Here is a 21,161-nt window from a genome sequence, read left to right as displayed (position 1 = left end):
GGCTCCTTTTTTTATAGGAGAAATAACGGAAAGCAAAAACAAGATTCAATTTTATCTTCCTGAAGCCTGTCCTTAATCAGTTGTTTACTTAACAAGAAAGTGTTTACTCTCCCCTTAAATTGGACTTCTCAGCATGCTGTGCTTATAAATAATACAAAACTTTTTGAACTGTTTCTGTGGATCTTACCAGATCATAAAATGATGTATGAAGAAAAAGTCTTTCTCTCAGAGATTACTTCACAATGATAAATAAGGCATAATTGAAATGTTTCTTTAAATATTATCACCAGAACAAGAACCATGATAAATAAGGCATAATTGAAGTGTTTCTTTAAATATTATCACCAGAACCAAAGTACAGCCTGCAGCCCCCTTCCCATATGATTTGTTGCCACAAACCCCTAGTGTGCTTTTAGTTTTATAGTAGCAAAACCTATAGGAACTATAGTAGTGGTGAAGGCACCAGTCTAGAACACAGGAGACTATGAGTTCTAGTCCTGCCTTAGGGATGAAAGCCGGCTGGGTGACATTGGGCCAGTCACTCTCTCTCAGCCCAACTCACCTCACAGAGTTGTTGTGGGGAAAATAAGAGAAGGAAGGAGTATTAAGTATGTTTGCCACCTTGAATTATTTGTAAAAATAATAAAGGCAGGATAAAAAATCCAAAAGCAATAGGACATTAGCAAGGAAATATTGCTGGACAGGAAAAAGATTTAGAAATAAGAATTTAATGTTACAAATTTAGAACTTGTTGATGCTATCCCCTCATAGAAGTATCGCCATAACAGTGACAGGAGGAACATCTAGTGGACTAGAAAAAGGATTCTGTGAAACCTCCACTCAACCAAGCCTCCCTTTGTCATAGCTGTCTTTGAAGATAAATAGAAACAGAAATGGTAGCAATGGGAATATCAGCCAGACAATGCCACCAGCGAGAACCATAACCATCATTTTTGAAACAGAGTTTCCAGTGGACACCAGTTGAAGTGGATGGGTACCACTGAAGACCTCTAGTATTCCAAAGTCAATCGGCCAAAGAAAAATATCTCTAATACCTGGATATTGTCTTCCTATACAGTTGCCTAAAGTTCTCAGAGTAATGCAACAGCATCTTACAGGACCTGATCTATGTAGGAAGAATGAAGGCAAGATAATTGGATTGAATTACTAGAATCCAAGCTACCTGATTACATGAAGTTAAGGACATAAGTCTTCTTCTGTAAAAGGACAACTAAATTCAGTATTATGTTTAGCTTACCCATGAGGTTTCTCTTCCCTTAACAATGATATCTCACTAACCAGTTTGTGCTAACCCAATCATTACATTGGCAATCATCTGTTGTATGGTCATCTCTACTCCTTTGGAAAAATTGACTAAATTAGGTAGCCCCAACTCTTTTAAGCTAGTGCATATCTTTGTATCTTGATCCACTCAGTTTGGAGTCTATCAGCTGCTAATTTCAGAAAGTATATCCAGTAAGCGTAAACGTAATACAGTAATTGTTCATTTACTTATTTATAAACTGCTCTCACTTACTAGACCCTAGGTGGTTTATATCAAATTAAAGCAGATAAAATAGCTCGTAACCCAATAAAACACTTACCTCCAATCCAGAGATCCTCATAAAAACTAATTAAAAATAATGTAAATTAAAATAATGCTGAAGGAAAAAAAGATAAGGGAATTAAATGAACACCTACTACATTTCAAATGCTGAGCAGGAAAAAACATTTTGGAAGAGTTCCTGAAGTTAGTGTGGGAGTCATATTGTCTATAAGGAGAGGATGGCCACCAAAAAAAACTGGTTCCAGGTTTCCATCTCTCTTACTTCACAGGGGAGGGAATCTGAAACATCCCTTCTCAGCTTAAACTTCACAGGGCAGGCAGATTCTGTTTGAAGAAGATAGTCTCAAATGTAACTAGGACTTCTTATCTCCTGAGGGAACATCACTTCTCCTCCCTGACCTTGGAGTCTCAGCTGCTGAAGAGCCTGAACAGCCAGCAGCGGTCAAGCTACTCCTGCCAGTCCATGCCAGCTATTCTGCTCACATCTACCATTAGCAATCCTAAACCATCATTTCCCTGGAACTTCCCAGTCCCTTGATCCCACTCCCAAGCCTGTGGTTGAATATCCCCTTTCCCCTGCACTCTCATACTCCAGGAGGAACCTTCAGATCTATTCTCTGTCCCTAATCCAAAGAATAATTAACTTTTCTTTCAACTGATCCTTCTTACTGGCAAGTCCATACATGCACCCATGGCAGGTATCAGATTGCAGCACAAAGTCTGCAATGTGTGACCAAAGTCTGGTCACACATCTGTGGCCACCATCCCCAGCAACAACATAAGCAGCTGCAGCAACCTTCAGAAGCCAATGGAAGCCTCTACCCCTTTCTCTGAAGCAGTCTCAAGGAGTCCTTTTTTCATGCAGAAATTCTGAACCAAATATCTATTTATATTGGCATAATCTTGGATGGCAAACATTCTGCAGCATGGAGAACTACTGTAACTCCAAGCATTCTGTAGCCCCAAGAATGATATTATAGCAGTAGGCCAGAACAAGGTCACTACTAGTCACTTTCTCGGATGGGGGAAGAACAGAAGGATCCAAGCATCAGGAAGGAAATAAATCACTCAAATGATTCACTATAAATCTTAGAGTGATTCTTTTTTATGTGGTCTGTTTTTATGCCTGTTCTTTTCTTTTTTAAGGAACTAATTATTTCAGTAAATGCAGCTGCTTGAAAAGAAAGTAAGCAGCCTGAGAAGGATCCCCGACCTGGAAAGCAAGATTCACCATTGAAAATGGGTGGCATTTCTTCCCTTAGTCCTTGAGCTATGAATGCATTGGCTGCTACAGACTCTACTTCTGTAGAGTAAAATTCTCAGATCTTTTTGTCTTAAGCAACACAGTCAGTACCCTACTAAGTTCAATGGGAAGGCTAAAACAACAGAGCCCTCTACTACTGTGCTGTCCAAACTTTTCTTTCATGTGGAGCATTTTGTAGATCAATCAACAGAAATTGGAAACTGTGGCACACATGAAATTTGAGATGACTTCAGAGGGACCCAATTATTTTAAATTTTATAGAAAATTAAATGGCCAGCTTTTTGAGATGTCCAAATTGTGGCCACGTGGCCTTCTGAACCAAAAGGAGCTTCTGAAAATTTTCTCTTTTTCACATAGAGAGTCACGTAAAGCATATTTTGGTTATGAAATGCATATTGCTATCCTATGTATATTCATGAAAAAGGGTCTCTGCTGAATAGACACACCCTTATAAGCTATATATACTTTTATATATAAGCTATATATATAATATATATATATATTATATATTTATATATATAATAAGCTATTTTTTATATAAGCTATATATACTTTTCCTGTTGATTTGAACTCAGAGATATTTTTCTGGTAGCTTTTAACAATATGGCCACTGGGTAAGCAGAGTGCCAGCTGGAGTGTGATGAAAGCATTTGGCTAGGTAGAATTTGAAGGAACAAAGTCATGAGTTGCAATTCAGTTTTAAACTCTAGTGCTTAAAATTAAATAATGCCCCTCTGTCCTCTTGCTCTAGTGGAACAATTAAAACATGGGCTAAGGAATAATCTAGTAGATATTTTTATGAGTTAGATCTTTTTAATACCCTTTTCCAACATTACTCTCCAAGGCATATTATGGATAATGTAACATTATATGAGCATTAGGTATCTTTCAGAAAATCTGTATTGACTTCAAAATCAGAATTAAATCCTAACATTTCTCTCCTTTCCCTCTTCCTCTGGCAGGTTATTGCAGTTTTGTCAAAACAAGTCTGGGAGTAAACAGGATTCAGAATTAATTTATTAATTTAAGCAGTTGTATTGGAAACTCTTTTTTTCTAATAGCGAGGATTCACACTTCTAGCCCCGTGTTGAAATTTCTGTAGGGATTTTTCATCAGTAGTACAGATTATATAGTATAATTTGTAATATTCTTTAATACAGGAATGGATAATTGTTGGTCCATGAGCTTCATCTGGTATGCTAGGCTGAGCCATCTGGTCTGCTGAGCCTCAAGTGAAGTCTTTTCTCACCACCACCTCCAATTGCTGGCCACTCCTCTCCACTCCTGTCCCTGGTCCTTCTTCTTCCAGGAGAGCTGGAAGCTGGCAGAAGATCCTCTTGTTGACCTTCTGCAGCAGCACTGGGCGGATCAGCTCTTCTCTTTCTCTTCCTTTTCAAGGAAGAAGGCAGGGCATGGGTGATACTGGAAGAAGTTGATCCTGTTTGCACTTCTGCCAGAGTCCCCAACAAGATCCCTCTGTGTCTCAACCTTCCCTTCTAATGTAGTAATTGCAAAGTAACACTTTCAATTTATCTAGAGTATGTCTTTCATGGTGGGAAAAACATGCATCAGATGGACCACTCAGTGCAAGCATTTACTGTCTTCTACTGTGTGTAACAATGTCAAAAGAACATTTTCTCCTAATATTACCAAGTCCTCAGGGTAAGTGGGGAACAGGATCTGGTCTATTATTCAAATCCAGTTCCCTATCTCATCTTTAATATCAACCATATAAGAAATCAAGCATTAAGAAATCTACGCCTGTAGAAAAGAGCTATGTTGCAAAGTAATTACATTCCTTATAATGTAACTGTGATATTCAACAAATCAGATTTTTAGGACTCAGAGGCAGCAATTTGTTCCTTCTATATGCATTCTAATACCCATGTATTTATTTTACCTCCACACACTCTTTCTCTCTGTTCAAGAAATGAGTCACTAAAATATTCAGACCCTCAGCAAAACAAAAAAAACAAAAAAAATTAAGCAAAAATACAAATCCAAAGTTTTCTAGTTTCAAAAGAATATGCAAAAATGGGGACATTATTCTGGTACTTTTTAAAAAAATTACTCCTATTTTTTTAAAATAAAACATAGGCCCTTTAGGTCATGGCTGTTTCTCTTTTTAAATCTGAGGATCTCAAACGAGTATAATGATGCTGGAAAGAACCATTCCATTTTGTTATCACCCTGCTAAAACAGTGAACATTTGCAAACCAAAAGTTACAATATGTTTGTTATACAGTATTTTCATATGAATCCTTCAACATATCATATTTGTGAAAATTTTACATTGTTGTTTTGTTTTTGTTTTTGTTTTTTACACATGAAAGGAAAGTTGATACACAGAAATGAGGTCCCATTTTACTCAGTGAGATATACTCAATAATAAGCATCTGTAATAGTCCAGTATTAAGAGTACTGTACAATTCTGATTGTTTGATGAATGGATTGAATATGTGTCATCAAGTTCAGTATCAACTCTCAGCAACCACATAGATATATTTTCTCCATGATGATCTGTCCCTAACCTGATCCTTCAAGTCTTCCAACTGTGTACTCATTGCCACTTAACTGAGCCCACCCCCCCTTGCCGCTAGTCATCCTTTTCAATTTCCTTCCATCTTTCTCAGCATTAAAGCCTTCTCCAGACAGCTAGGTCTTGAATAATGTATGTGTTTATTCAGAGTTAATTCTGAGAGTTCAGTAAGACTTCCTTTTAGATAAATTAATATCAGATTACATCTTTATGTTAGGAAACTGAAATTGCCATTAGAATTCAAAACAAAACTCTTGCTTTCTTTAAGTACGAGCAATCTCTTGTTTAGGTTAGAATGACCACCCTATAAAAATATTCAGAATTATTTAGACCTTTTCCATTAATTATGAGATTGTATCATTGCATACAAAATGAAACCTGCCTATTTTATTTCAAAAATTCCCTTTCTTATTTTAGGTCCATGTGAAGTTGACCTTAGTCTCATTGTGGACCCAGGAGAGATTCCTGATAATGAATTTGACTTTGAAGATCAGGTAATGGTGGAAAAATCCTTGGGTTTGCATTTATACCTGTCTTGGTTTCTGAGTAAGCAAGGGAATTGATAGGCAGGGGCAAAGCTTATTAGGAGGGTTTCTGTTCCTTTCTGAATGCCATAATAAGACAGCTTCTCTGTCCGAAATCTGATGCAACAAAAATGTGTTCAAAGGAGTTCTGCCACATTTTAAAATGTATTTCGTTATCCCATCTCTTTTCTTATTCTGAGCATGTCTTATGCTTTTCAGGGCTTCCTTTTTGTGTTCTTTATGTTCTTTTCTGTTTCAGGCTTCTGTACATTCTAAAAAGAAATTCACATGGTTTTGATACCTGGAAAAAAATATTCTATCAATTTTTATGTGGTTGTGAATGTTGAAAATAAAAGTTCACATTTATGTAATAAAAAAACAAACAATAAAGCCTTGCATATGGTCTCATTAGGTTTTAACTTTATTTTCACTTATCTGGGATTTGTCCCAGTTAACTCAGTTATAGTTATGCATAGAATTGTATTTTAATTAATATTTAGATCACTCTAACTCTTCAGTTTCCTAACTTAGTTAGCATGAGTACACTAGTCAAAATGGCAGAACCAATGTACAAGAGACTGAGAAAGCCAGCTGACTGGAACACTGAACAATAGCACTCTGCATTGCATATTTTGAATACTGAATATTTTATTAAAAAGCCTACTTCCTGTGGGAGGAAAAAGTCAGGAGGCAAAATGAAATGTCTTCCCCTTCTCCCAAACAGCCAAATGAAGCTCAGTGGCCATAGAATGCTGACTAAATGTGTGGTTGGATTCATATATCATGTTAAGACAACTGGGGCATTTTCCAGATATGTAGATTTCAGTTCACAGAATTCTTAGCAATGACCATGTACACTGGGCCATTCTGGACATTGAAATCCACAGTTCTGGAGGACATCCAAGTGGGAGATTTGGCTTAATGTACTGAGTGAATCCTGCCAATTATGGTTAATAAAAATAGGGAAATAAGCCTTGGCTTAATACAAATATAGAACAAGTATGTGTATGTGAGCAAGAGAGGAGAAAAGTTGTGTTCCTACAACACTTTTTCCCATGGTACTCATAACCTAATCAAGGATTACTTGTTTTAACCAATTTTCTGAGTTTGTACAACACATTGAGCCATACTCTAACCTAGCCTTTCTCAACCTTTTGACCCTGGAGGAACCCTTGAAATATTTTTCAGGCCTGGGGGAACCCCTGCACATTCAGGCTCAAATATAGGCCAGAAGTTACATAATTATTATATTTGTTTCATGTGTAGGGCTATATATATGCAATAACAGTGTTCGTAAACTAAAAATAAAGAATGAAACTTAGCTCTTTAACGTGAAACTTGTGCTTGTTTTTTTGCTTCACAAATACTCAATTCTGGGCTGAACATGATATAAGCACACACGGATTTCATCTTCAACTGAAATGAGATGATTTCTGCCTTTGTTTTTGATGCTTATTAAATAAGAAAAAGCTTGCTCACACATGTAAGAAGTTGAAAAAGTTGCAGCAAAAAATTCAGTGCCTTCCTGTGAATGGCAGGATACTGTTCTTTCACAAAAATCCAGAACTTGTCCATGGGCAGATCAGTGAATCTCATCTTGAGTGTACAATCAAACTGCAGCTTACAAGGTACACAGAACTTCTTTCTGTGAAGTTCTCAGGCTGAGCAGAAGATGCAGAGAAAGGATCCCTCACCCAGTCATATATTTGTGTTGAGAGGGAGTGAAAGTACTGATCAGTTTTGTTCTGCGATACATCCAGGTGCTTTTCAATTAGATTTGAGACTTTTTGGTATCCTTCCTCACTCTCAAGCCCAAGCGGCAGTGGAAACATTTCAATATTTCCTTTGGAAAACATTTTCCAAACATTGAGTTTTCTTTTAAATCCAAGAATCTTGTCACTTGAAGTCAAAACGTTTTCTCCAGTGCCTTGCAGAGACTTGTTCAGCTGGTTCATGTGATGAAAGATATCCACTAAGTATGCTAGTTTTTGCAACCATTCTCCATCTTCAAAGCACTCAGCAAAATGTGGTATTCAAAAATACTCTTGCAATTCTGCCTTCAGCTCAGACACCTGTGTGTAACAGGAGGCTTATGTGCTCTTCGTCCAGGTTTTCACACAGTTTTTTAAACATTCTTGAGTGAACTGGTCTTTGTTTAATAAAGTTAACCATTTTTGTAACATCATCCAGAACTTTTTTCATTTCATTTCCAAGAATTTTTAACACCAGCACTTCTCTGTGAAGAAAGCAGTGTGCTATGACAACATCAGGATGTTCTTTTCTTACAAGAGAAATGAAACCTTTCATGGAGCCAACCATTGATGAAGCACCATCGGTACAGATGCCAACACAGTTCCTCCAAGACAGATTTTTGTTTCCAGATATGAAGACAAAACATTAAATGCATCTTGGCCTTTGCATGTTTCGTGTAGTTCTTTGCAGCAGAAAAGGTTTTTTTGAATTTCACTACCATTTACAAATCTTACAAATCTTACAAATGCCATAACATGACATTTATTAGTGAAATCTCATCAACTTGGATAGAAAAGCTGTTGTTCTTCAGTTTATCACACAAAACCTCTTCAGCATCATGTGATAGGTCATCAATATGCCAACTTGTTGTACAGTTTAATAGTAGAACCTTTTCAATTTCTTGTACTGCATCCGGTCCTAGCATTTTTTCCCACTATTATTTTACATGCTGGCATGATTACTTTCCCACCCAAAGTGTGACTTTTCCTTTGCTGTGTAATAAGTTCCGCTATTAAGTGACTTGCTTCTTGGCCTTTTTTACAGACTGTCATTTTATTAACAAAAGCTTTACTCTGTTCGTTCTGTGATTCCAATAGCCGTTTAAAATAATCAGAACTTTTACTTGTCATATGGCTGTGATTTGTAGTTAAGTATCTTTTTAATTTTGCTGGAGCCATTGCTGCATTTGTAAGTTGTTTGCCACAGGTGAGGTACAACAGAATAGGACAATTTGGATCACTAGTCCATGTAAAACCCAATACCAAAACATTGATAAATAGCTTTCATTGTAAAAATGGACTTTTTTTGAGTCCGTTGATGTACCAGTGCAGGGAAATGCCTGAGAAGATTTAAATTCTTCATTATCGTTATCATTAAACTTATTGGCATTGTCTGTTCTAGAATCTTCCTCTTCTCTGTCACACCTCCTCTTCAAAAATCACCACAATGGACCCTCAGACGTGACTGAATAAACATGTACAAAATTTATTTAAATAAAATAACTACAGGAAAACCGCAAGGAGAACATGCAGGAGGGAGAGACTGATGTCACAGACTAAGTTGGACAAGTCCATTAATTTCTTGAAAAATGCATTTCTCCCTCCCCTTCCTTCAATATATTCCTCCCTTCCTGCAATATATTCCTCCCTTCCTGTAATATATTCCTCCCTTCCTTCAATATATTCTTCCCTTCCTGTGATATATTCCTCCTTTCCTGCAATATAGCGTTTACCAGTTATCAACAGTCTCCCCTATCTTGCTTCAAAAATTAAGAATGGATTCAATCAAATAAACGCAATCCTACAGCATACTACCAGGGAGCTGAGAAAGAGTTGTAACTGGATTTTTGTTCAGTCTCTGCCCATCACTGCGAGAGCACATTGCCCAAATTTGAAATAATTTTTAAAATAAATCATGATCTCCCAGGGAACTCCTAGTGACCTCTCACAGAACCCTAGGGTTCCATGGGATCCTGGTTGAGAAACCCTGCTCTAACCAAAAGTAATATATTCCTCTAAAATAAGGTTGGCTAGTTTGTGGTTCAATGTGTGGTGTGAATGCAGCCTGAGAGGAGGGGGAATGGCATGGAGTATCCTAGAAAAGGTCTTGGCTTTATGACTGGACTGAACAGCAACACTCTGCACACAACATTTTGTAGCAGGTTGTCACCCTTGTTCACTAATTGAAAATTATCTTGACCTCCCTCCTGTTGTAATTAGTTTAATGTGAAATATTTGCGTTTGTCTGGATTTCATCTAGAAATATTTTTATAATACTTTGGCTCTGTTGTTGGATGGATGGCTGTGCTTGTTGGACCCCCTGGGCCATGGACATTTTCATCATTGGTCTTGGATGGGGTAGCACTTCCCCATTCAAGACTGGTGCATAATTTGGGATTCCCTCTTGACTCACAGCTACTGCTCAAATGGCAGCAGTGACCAAGAGGGCCTTTTGCACAGGTTCATCTTGTATACCAGTTGCACCCTTTCCTCAACCAGGAAGCCCTTCAGTGCTCTAACCAGGAGGCAAGCAGTGACAAGCACTTTTTGTTATGCTCATATGTCACTGCTGCTGTGCGAGCTGCATTGGTTGCCAATAGGTTTCTGGGCGCAATTGAAGGTGCTGGCCCTGATTTATAAAGCCCTGCATGGCACAGGGCCTGGCTGTCTGATTGTTTCTGCCCACCTGGTATGTTCGGGCAGAGTGGGATTGCTACAGTTTCCCTCAATTAAATGTTTTCATCTTGTGGCACTAAGGAAGCCTGCCTTCTCTGTCACTACGCCCACCCTGTGGAACAGCATCCCCCAGAGATATGGATGGCACCCACTCTTCTGAGCTTCTGGCACACCCTCAAGACCTGGCTTTTTTCCCAGGCCTGGGCTGAGTGTGTTGGTGGAGGATGTGTTTTATTGTTATTGTTATGACTGTTTTTAGTCCGGGCCGTCTGTGTTATTTTATATTTATTTATATTGTTTTATAACTGTCTTAATGGCTTGTTTAGATCTGTAATCTGCCCAGAGTCTACTGGAGTGGGCAGGCAAAACAAATTTAAATAAATAAATACATTTGCCTTGGCTCAAAAACACTGAATAGGCAGTTGTGACTAGATGTTAGGGTGTCTATATACTGTATATCCCATGTCCCTAGAATCCCTTTACTGAATTTCTTTGAGCATCACCACTATTAGATTATGTAATCCAATTACTGCATGAACATACTTCCTAAGAATGAGGGCTTTTTTTCCAGACATAGTGTGTGCATTAGTGCTTCCTGCCATCACTGGGAATCATGTTCCTTAGATTGAAATTGGTGCTACTGCTTAATATTTGAGAGAATAACCTCTTTGCTGGTCCGTATTTGTGATTTCTGTTTTCCTTCTATGGAAATAGGTTTGTAGTTGTGATTTTAACATCTCTTTAGAATAGATACATGGCCATGATCTTATAACCGCAAATTTGGGGAAATTTCTTAAAGGCAAATTTTTAAACTCTTGATATATTTCAGCTGATATAAATTACATCCAAATAAGCTGTACCTTCAGTTGGCCATCCTAATAAGTTTCCCCTCATAAACGTCCTTCCTTCCTTCCTTCCTTCCTTCCTTCCTTCCTTCCTTCCTTCCTTCCTTCCTTCCTTCCTTCCTTCCTTCCTTCCTTCCTTCCTCTTTCTTTCTTTCTTTCTTTCTTTCTTTCTTTCTTTCTTTCTTTCTTTCTTTCTTTCTTTCTCTTTCTTTCTTTCTTTCTTTCATTGCCGTATGTATTCTTCTTCCCTTTGCTCTTCTTTTCCGTACATTTTCCAGCTGTTCCAATGTACAATTTTATGACTCTTCTGAACCTTTATCTGAGCTCTGACCTGTTTGAGAGGCCATCCATTTTCAAATCCAAATATTTTGCTGATATTGGTGGCAGCAAATATTTTTCCTGAGGTCTTTTCCTCTAAAGAAATTCAGAATGGTAATTTCCCAATAGATCAAGTTCAGATAACTTTTATATACTTTGTTTGCAATATTGTAGTCTAAGAAATTCTTTTTATACCAGACCAACATTAATGTAATACACAAAGGCTGGTAAGATAAAAGCAGTTTCCAGTTGAGCTTAATTCCTGATGTCTGCATGTAGGTTTGAAAGGACAGCTAGGAGGATACAGGTAGTCCTTGCTTAATGACCATTTGTTTAACAATGGTTCGAAATTATGATGGCCTTGGAAAAGTTGCTTTATGGCCTGTAAAACACTTCTGGCTGTTATAAAATGTCACAACGACGCCCCCCGCCCACAGTCATGGCCGCATTTAAGGCACTTGGCAACCAGCTTGCATTTACGACTGGTTGCCAAGTGTCCCACGATCATGTGTTCATTATTTGCAATCTTCTCTGCCAGTTTCCCCATTGGAAGCCAGCAGGGAAGGTTGCAAGTGGAGGGGATGCAACAGTGTGAGGGAACAGACCTCAAGTCTTCGGGATTTGAGCTCCATAACTGCCCAGTGCTGGGAGGTTTCCCCTCCCCATTCAGTGCTGGACAGTCACAGAGCTCAAAACCTGAAGATTTGAGGTCTGCAACTGCCTAGCACTGAAGGGGGAGGGGAAGTTTTCCCTCCCCTTTCAGTGTTGGGCAGTTACAGACCTCAAAACTTCAGGATTTGATCTCCATGACCATCCAGCGCTGTGAGGTTTCTCCTCCCCCTACAGTGCTGGGTAGTCACAGACCTCAAATCTTCAGGTACTCCATTCACCACTGAGAGAGGGGAGGGGAAAGAGGATGGATCAAAAGAGCAGGCCCAAATTGCTATTGTTGAGTGAAGCAATCACGTGGGCATTTGTTAATGACCACTTTACTCGATGACCAAGATTCTGGTCCCAATTGTGGTCATTAGGCAAAGACTACCTGTAGTTTGAAAGGAGCCTTACTTGCCCAAGTGAGCGCACAAGTATTTTTGTGCCATTCTCATCTTTGTCAAATAGGTTTTGAATGAATGCAAAAACCTGTAATTTTTTTATTTAGTTAGAAGAAAACATGGAACAAATTGCACACCACAGATTTCTCCTTAAAACGTCCTTCAGCGACGAGGAAAAAATGTCAGCTGATTCTAGCTGAATATAACAAAGAATCTGAAGAGCAACCATTGCTCTCCAAGTCAGTAAGCAGAAAGGTGAGATAAAAACCTATAACGTTATCTGGGAAGGAAGGTAGTATGCTGAAAGCCATGGAAACTTATTCAAGGGGCCAAGAAAGAATTTATGTTAAAGGAGTTTATATTAAGCTGAAATGTGCGGCTAAAGCTTCAGACTATAATTTTGTTTTCAAACATTGCAATAATAAGAGAGTGAGAATGTAAGGTTACTATATATGCATTTAGTTCCTAGCTTCATGAAATAAAGAGCTATATTAATACAACATAGTCTTCATTGTCATTTTGAAACCTAGCCTTGTGGTCAGTTGGCCGGCTGGCTTTGGGTTACATATGCTGGATCTTACCTTCATTTAGGAAACTTACATCAGTGGCAACACTGTAAATATATTTGGGGCACATTTTGAAATGGGGGTATGTGTTCAGTCTTTGTCAGGTTCAGCCCAAGAACAACAACGAGGCAATCCAGATAGTTCAGTTCCTTTATTAGCTTGCACCTAATAGACAGAATCTCGCCAGACTCAACCTATGCTAAAGCAACTAGTGGATATAACCCCATGAGACCCTAGGGAGGGGCCAGCCTCCTCCTCTTTCTATTCCCACGCTCTCGCTGAGGACTGAGGAAGTGCTTGCTCTGGAATGTTTCCCCTCCCTCCTGATAACCTTGATCCTCCATTCCATCACACTTCCTCACTCAAACCTTCCATTACAGTCTTACCATCTGATACCGGGGTGAACAGCTGATTTCAGCAATCCCCATCATGTTAGATAAGAAGGGGCCTTTGACGGGAGTGGTTTGTTCATTCCTTGCAGCTTCATAATTGGAAGAGAACTAAGAGGATATGAGGAGAGGCAGAAAAAGAATGGCATTTCCACCCACTTTCTGTTCTGGCTTCACTCACTCACTTGTTGCAACCCCATCTATCTTGAGCCTTTCAGTGGCTTAACCCATAGGGAATGCCACCCTCAGCTGAAAAAGGGTTGCCAATCTTAAGGCATTCAGAGTACATGAAATGTTTTAAAGGACTCAGACCACATAATGTGTTTTAGGTTTACTCTATGCAGCTGCATCACAGCATTAGCAAAAGTGACCATTTTTAGAGTTGAGGACTGCAAACTTATTGACCCTTTTTTTTTACTGCAAAGAAAAAAGACATATTCCGTACCTCTTACATAAAAGAGATTCACTGCAAATGCATAGTTATTTCTTGGCAATGCATTTTAGAATAGTGACGATTAACTTCCCAGAAAGAATATAATCTCTCCATCCAAAGCATATGTTCTGTGATCTCTTAAAACAGCTTTTAAAAAAGCCAAACTGTTACAATAGGCCCCTTTAGGATGCAGCTCAGGATTATAAATTACACCAAATTGAGCTTTAACCAGGAGGTGTTTTGTTTTGTTTTACAAATGGCTACACAGAAGCTGAGCAGTCTGGCTCAGATGGCCTAAATGAGTATGCAGGAGTTGGAATTTTGAACTTCTTTTCTGATAATCTGACTAAATCTTTCTTCTTTCTCAATTTATCCTCCAGTCAGGGGGATAAAGTGGGGATTCTTATTTTTGTATAGATTAAAGAAACCCCCAAGAGGAAGGGGTTGATTTTCATCAGAAAAAAACAGAGGTGTTAAGAATATTCCCTTCTCCATCCTAGCAGAACTCTTCCATAGCTTCAGAGCAAGGATGAGCATTTTGTCATAAGTAGCCTGTAGATATTACAGAAATGTAGTTTGATTTTGAAAGTTTTTTTTTTAAATAGAGATAAATCCCCCTCCATTCAGTAAAAACTTTATAATAGCATTCTCCTCTCTTCTTATGAACTTTAATTCCACACTAAACAACCCGTGACCCATTGGGTTCACATTTTAGAGATACCTCCTTACCTAAGTAGAGAAACAGAATGACCAAGGGCAGGCAAAAAAGCAGTGGGAGTGGGAGCGAGTTCCAACTTCCTGCTGGCTTCCCCAATGAGTTTCCTTGTGGGAAGCTGGCAGGGAGTGTCAGAAATCTTCCCTCCCAACCCCTTGGTCACCCTCCCTAACCTGCACCACACCCTCATGCACCCTCCCTGACCTAGGCTGCATTCTCGCACACTCTCTCACACCCTCCCTGATCTGCACTGCGCCTCTCACACACCCCTGTGCACCCTCACTGCATCTCTCGTGCACCCCCTCACTCTCTCCCTCACCCAGCAGCAGCCACTTACCTGCCTGCTGGCCTTGGACTTGCAACTTCTTGCTGGTTTCCCCACTGACTTTGCTGGGAAACTGGCAGGGACCGTTGGCAATCACAGTCAAATTTAGACTTCCTGCTGGCTGCTGCATTGACTTGTGGGAAGTTGTCAGGGAATGTTGGTAATGATGATCACGTGACCATGACTGACCATGGCAGTGGGGTGGCACTGAAGCGGCCACAACTTTGCCAAATTTCGATCCCACAGGAGTAATGGTCCCTGGATTTTGGACGCATTCTGTAAGTTAGCCCATTTGAGGTACCTGGGTTCAAAAATTGTTGTCCTATGATGCCCCATTTTGCCCAGTTGAAGGTTACAGACACGAGAGTTTTAGTAGTATATGGGTTTTGAAAAGGACATCATGGGAGAGCTTACCAACACATCTTTTATAGAAGCAAAACAGTTATATTGCTGTCAGTATGGTGACATAGTAGAGGACATAGTTTTGGTGGTGATAATGATGTTGAGCTTTGATCCATTTTGTTGTTACAAATCTGTTACTAGATCAGATGAACCAGAAAATATGCAGCCAGTTATATTGCACTGTCATCTTTTCACAGAGCTGCAAATTATAAAGCTGAAAAGAATGGGATCTTATTGTCTCTTTATAGAAGCATAGATTTTACAGAATAGAATTGTCTGTTATAATTTTCTATGTAGATTAACTGCATTTGGAAAGCTAGCTAGAATTGCTCAAGTTCCATGGATTCAGAGAACAAGTTTGCTACATTGTATGTGCGTATCTTTGTACCAGCAAAAGGTTTGTATGCTGACTGATTGAAAGCACGATAGTATGAAATTGGAAAATAATGAAATAGAATAGCCATTGTAAACTGTAGTACAGCATTCTGCATCTGTTGAAGCCAATCCTCAGCCTGGTCCTCTGCACAATTAAGCTGAACCAAAAGGGAAAAAATGCTTTTTAAGAGCTAAAAATATTCTCTTAAAAACATGCCTTTGATGCCTGAGAATATGTGGCTGTGGGAGAACTCTTATGCTTCACTGAATAATCTTCTTATTGCCCATGCAGTCTTCAAACTGTAAATTGGCCCAAGCATTTCTCTGCTGAGAATATCAAGTAAAGATGTGTATCTAGATATCAGCATGTCATGTGTATCTGGGAGGAAATAAAGTGCCTGTCAGAACGATGGGGCCAAGAGAGAGTTTCCAGGCAACTGTGTGCAACTAAGGAGTTGATAGCTGGCAAATATTTTGCAGAACTCTTTGACAATTCTCTGAAGATGGAGGTATCCATATGTTAAACTTGCACTATATTAGCCAAGAAGTGGTTCTTAACTTGCAGTGTAGACCATTAATGTTGGTTACTGACCACTTACTGCATCTTGAATCTCCTTGTACATTTTCCAGATTAAAACTGATTCACAGGATGTGCATCTCTTTGAAGCACACTCCTAAAGAACCACAAGTTATTTTGTTTTCCAGAGGCACTAAAATATGTGGATGGTAAGACAGACCAGTGTTGTTTTACATGCCAGACTTCTATGTGCTATGCTGCTCTACACTGCAGAGATGTTTGTCAATCACTTTTGTATTATTTAGAGTAGCAATCCCTTATTTTACAACTGCAGGAGAGATGGGGCTCCATGAATCTACTCAGTTGAATTATCACTAGTGATTGCACCCTTTCCCACCACACAATCTTCCTGGATTTCTCTGATTTATAAGGAAGGGTTAAAGGCTGTGCGGAAAAGCAGAAGTTCCAGACAATAGGGAGAGAAATCATAGTTCAGTTAAAGACATAAAGAGGGTCTTTTTGGTAGGAGTATCCGGTATATGTAATGCTGCCTTGAAGTAGGTTCCCTTTGTGCCTTCCTTACTGTTTTGTTGGCATGAAGCAAAAACTGGATTTTAATATTTTCTTTTTTTAAAAGTATATAACTTTTATTAAGGATTTTGATTACAGTAGTAAAAACTAATACAAATGAAACTTAAAGAAAAAAGGATAGCAAGGAAGTAGAAAAAGTGCAAGAAAGAAGAAAAAGGAAGAAAAAGGAAGAATATGATAAAGAAAAAGAATAGAAATATATAAGGAAGTGAGTTCCAACCTTCATTACAATAAGTATAGATACATTTAGTAACTCTTCACCTCCTATAAGGTTATAACCAGATATCTCTTCATCTCATATCCCATCCCTTACCTATAAATAAATCCATAAAACATCAACTTTTCAATCCTGGTGTCAGCAAAAATTTTCTAAAGGGTTGCTAGAACTTTGCAAATAAATGTCTTATTTTAACCTTGATCAAATATATATTCCTTTTACTTCTAACAATCTTAATCCTTCAAATATTATCGTAGGATTTGATTTCCGTTCAATTGTTCTTTATCCCATCGCACAAACTTCTTCAAGGGTTTAACAAGCCTCTTTTGTAGATCCAATAAGAAAACATTTTCCAGGTCATTCTCTTGGTTTGTCATTTGTATTTCCCCTTTAATTTTTAAAACTTCAGCCAGTTTCTTTTGTGTATCCAATAAAGCATTTTTTTCTAAATCATCTCATTTGTAGTTCCACTTTCAGTACTTTCTCTGTCTTGCCAGACAAAATTTGCTCCACACCTGTCATTCCCTCACTGACATCTTTTGGACATAATCTATCCATTGAATCAGACATCATTACTTACACTGTTGATATTGTAGCTACTAATTTCTGGCTCCATTCTTCAAAGAACTCCTTTAATATTTCCAATGTTATGATTTTTGCATCACTTTGTAAGCCCCAGTTAACCAACACCAAAAGTTGGCTTGTATTTTTTTTTATTTCTACTTAGAATCTTTAGTCCCCTCTAGTATCCAGTTTCTAAAATCATAACGTAACTTATCTTTGTTATGAACCAAGATAGCCAAAATACTCGGGTTCCCATGAAGCTATTTATTTTTTTACAGTTAATTCCAAAATCTTATAGAAAAAGTCAATATTACAAATTTAATTGAACCCTAAATCCATTTATAACTTTCTTAGATCAAAATTTTATTTAGCTTTTTGCTGTTTATTTCAAATTCTTTAAGTTTTTAAGCTTGTAATTAATTGTTCATTTGTTCAGAGTTGAAGTTAAACTCACCTGGTGACTTGACATTCCAAAGGTCTCCAATAGCTTTAAAATGGTTAATTGGCAATTTCTGAAAGTGATTAGAAAGTTGAGGCTTGTGAACTTAGTGTCCTTTAAAGGGCTCTGCCATGGTTGCTAGCAAAATGGCTAATCCCTTTGTCTCCTGGTGCTCAAACCCACGGAAGACTGCTGTCCTGCATAAGGAGCAGCTGTCCAGAGCACATGTGGATAATCTCCTGTCCTTATCTGGAGAGGTTCTGGAGGACCGGTATACTCACCGGTTCTTTGGTCTTTGTTGCGGTCGTCAGCTCCACTTTTGCAGAGACATCTTCAGTTTGCCGTGCCTCCCCTGGAAGTGGATTTTAATATTTTCTTTAGGCGTTGATATTGTGCTACTAAATGAGTTACAACAGGAATGTTGAACCCTATCTCATGTAAAATTTGGGGTTTCAAGATGATCCAGCACAAGACAAGGAAAAAAAGATCTGTTGTATGTGCTGCTTCCACTTATACAACTTTGATTTTGCCCTAGGAGTGTGCTATTAAGTAAGAAGACATTTATCTGTTTAAATTTAAGTATTAACACTGCTATGCATTGTTATAATATTGTTATATTTATTTATTTATTTATTTATTTATTTAATTTATTTATTTGACTTGTCCCCGCCCATCTCCCCACAACGGGGGACTCTGGGTGGCTTATAACAAACTAAAATCAGAAATACAATTAAAAGTTATAAAAACCAGACATTACAAAGATAAAAAGGCTAAAAGATCCAAGAGGCCGATAGGGGCCACACCAGGCCACTAAGGGGCCAGCCAACCCCATTTCTGATATCCTCCCTCCCTGCCCCAGGTCAGATGCCAGAGCCAGGTCTTCAAATCCCTCCAAAAGGCCTGGAGTGAGGGGGCCTGTCTCACCTCCGGGGGCAAGATGTTCCAAAGGGCGGGGAAACAAACCTCTCGCTCCCTATCACCACCGATTGGGATCGGCCCTGGAGAAAGGAGGTGAACCAGCACAAAACTGTGCCGCCCACCCCCCATATCCCTGAGCTGTCCCAATAGGATACCATGGTCAACGGTACTGAACGCCGCTGAGAGATCAAGGAGAGCAAGGATGGTCGCACTACCACCATCCCACTCCCGCCAGAGATCATCCATAAGTGCGACCAATGCCGTTTCCGTTCCATAGCCGGGCCTGAAACCTGACTGATAAGGGTCCAGATAATCTGTTTCCTCCAGGACCCTTTGGAGCTGTGAAGCCACCACTTTCTCAACCACCTTCCCCAAGAAGGGGAGATGGGAGACTGGACGAAAGTTGTCCAGTACAGTAGGATCCAGGGAGGGCTTCTTGAGGAGGGGGTGCACTAACGCCTCTTTAAAGGGCGCTGGAAACACTCCCTCCTGAAAGGATGCCTTAACCATCACCTGGATCCAACCACATGTCACCTCCCGAGCTGCTTTCACCAGCCAGGAGGGGCATGGGTCCACATGACAAGTGGTGACCCTCACAATCCAGAGGATCCTGTCCACTTCCTCAGGAACCACAGGATCAAACCGTTCCCAGCTAACTAGGCAAGAACGATCCCCTGGTATCTCCCCAGACCCTGCACCATGCTTGGAGTCCAACTTGGAATGAATCCGAGCGATTTTATCCTGCAGGTGCTCTGCAAATTCCTCCGTGCGGCCCTGAAAATGAACCACCACATCCCCTTTACCAAGGAGGGACCTGGTGATCCCAAACAGGACCGCCGGGCGGCACTCTGCAGACGCAATAAGGGTGGAGAAGTATTGGCGCTTCGCCGCCCTTATCGCCACAATGTAGGCCTTAATAGCGGCTCTAACGTGTTCAGTCAGATTCAGTCTGTGTCTTCCTCCAGCGGCGCTCTAGATGTCTCTTAACCCTCTTCAGCACCCTCAACTCCTCCGTAAACCACGGGGAGTGTCGGGGCCGACGTGGCAAGAGAGGTTGCAAAGGCGCAATCCTGTCCAAGGCCCCGGCCGCTTCTCTATTCCAGGCAGCAGCCAGGGCCTCTGCTGGACCGTGCAGCAGGTCCACGGGAATATCCCCCAGCTCCCTCTAAAACCCTGACAGGTCCATCAGGCACCGGGGGCAGACCAATCGCATGGGTCCTGCCTCCCTGCAGAGAGGGGTGGCATAGGAGAAACTCAGGGTCACCAGGACGTGATCTGACCATGACAGCGGGGAAAGCTGTACATCTCCCCTCAGATCACTTTGCCATTGCTCAGACAAGAAAACTAAATCCGGCATGTGGCCACTATCTCAGGTTGGGTCCCGCACAATTTGAGACAGGCTCATGGCTGTCATGATAGCCATGAACTCCCGAGCTGCCTCAGAGGACCATCCCAGGGATGGCAGGTTGAAGTCCCCCAGAACCATAAGCCTGGGGAACTCCACCGCCAGCCCCGAGACGGCCTCCAGCAGCTCAGGCAGGGAGGCTGCCACGCAGCAGAGAGGCTGGTACAGTAGCAGATGTAAATAATAATACATCACATAGTAAGCTGAAAGACAATGGCTGGATTTATATATGATTTGATTAGTTATGGCTCATTGAATAAACTGCAGTTTTCAGGAATTACACATGCTAAGCCATAAACTACAGTTTACAAGTCATAAGAGATGTGTTTATGAAGCAGGCTAAACCAAAACCAAAGAAAGTACATTTATTGTTAGTATAAAGTACAAATCAAGTAATAAAATGCCCCAAGTCATATTTTGCATTAGAATTGAATGACTTCTTCTAGGTTACTCATTATAAATCTTTCTGGAGCTTACACCTTTATATTCAGTAAAATATTTTAAAAAACTGAACACATGGGAGGCCACCTGTGCTGAAGATAATCACAGCACAACAGATGTCATAGAATAATTCAATTTCGGTTAGTGCCCAGAAGATAACAAGTTGTTGTGTTTTGTTAAAAAAAGAAGCGATTAAATATCCATGCTGTTTGGAATGTGTGTTTAAGACAGAAATGAGAAATGGACTACTTACAATATGATTTGGGGAATTTTATACTGTGTAAATTTTCACTGTGTAACATGTAGTTTGGATCTAAAAATACAGCCC

General features: G+C 39.7%; 1 protein-coding gene across 2 annotated transcripts in view; it reads left to right on the top strand.

The window, feature by feature from the left end:
- Positions 1-21,161, top strand: part of AK5 (adenylate kinase 5) — a 150,754-nt gene that overhangs the window by 93,348 nt on the left and 36,245 nt on the right. For both annotated transcript variants that reach the window (XM_088128404.1, XM_088128403.1), the window contains one exon: positions 5,788-5,864. In XM_088128404.1, coding sequence (XP_087984530.1) covers positions 5,788-5,864 — 77 coding nt within the window. The remainder of the gene's footprint in view (positions 1-5,787; positions 5,865-21,161) is intronic.

The sequence above is a fragment of the Python bivittatus genome, unplaced genomic scaffold, assembly GCF_059951505.1.
Source record: "Python bivittatus isolate LINGU-HERP-01145 unplaced genomic scaffold, Pbiv_v1 ctg000700_np1212, whole genome shotgun sequence".
NCBI lineage: Eukaryota > Metazoa > Chordata > Lepidosauria > Squamata > Pythonidae > Python > Python bivittatus.
This window is presented reverse-complemented; position numbering and strand designations above follow the sequence as displayed.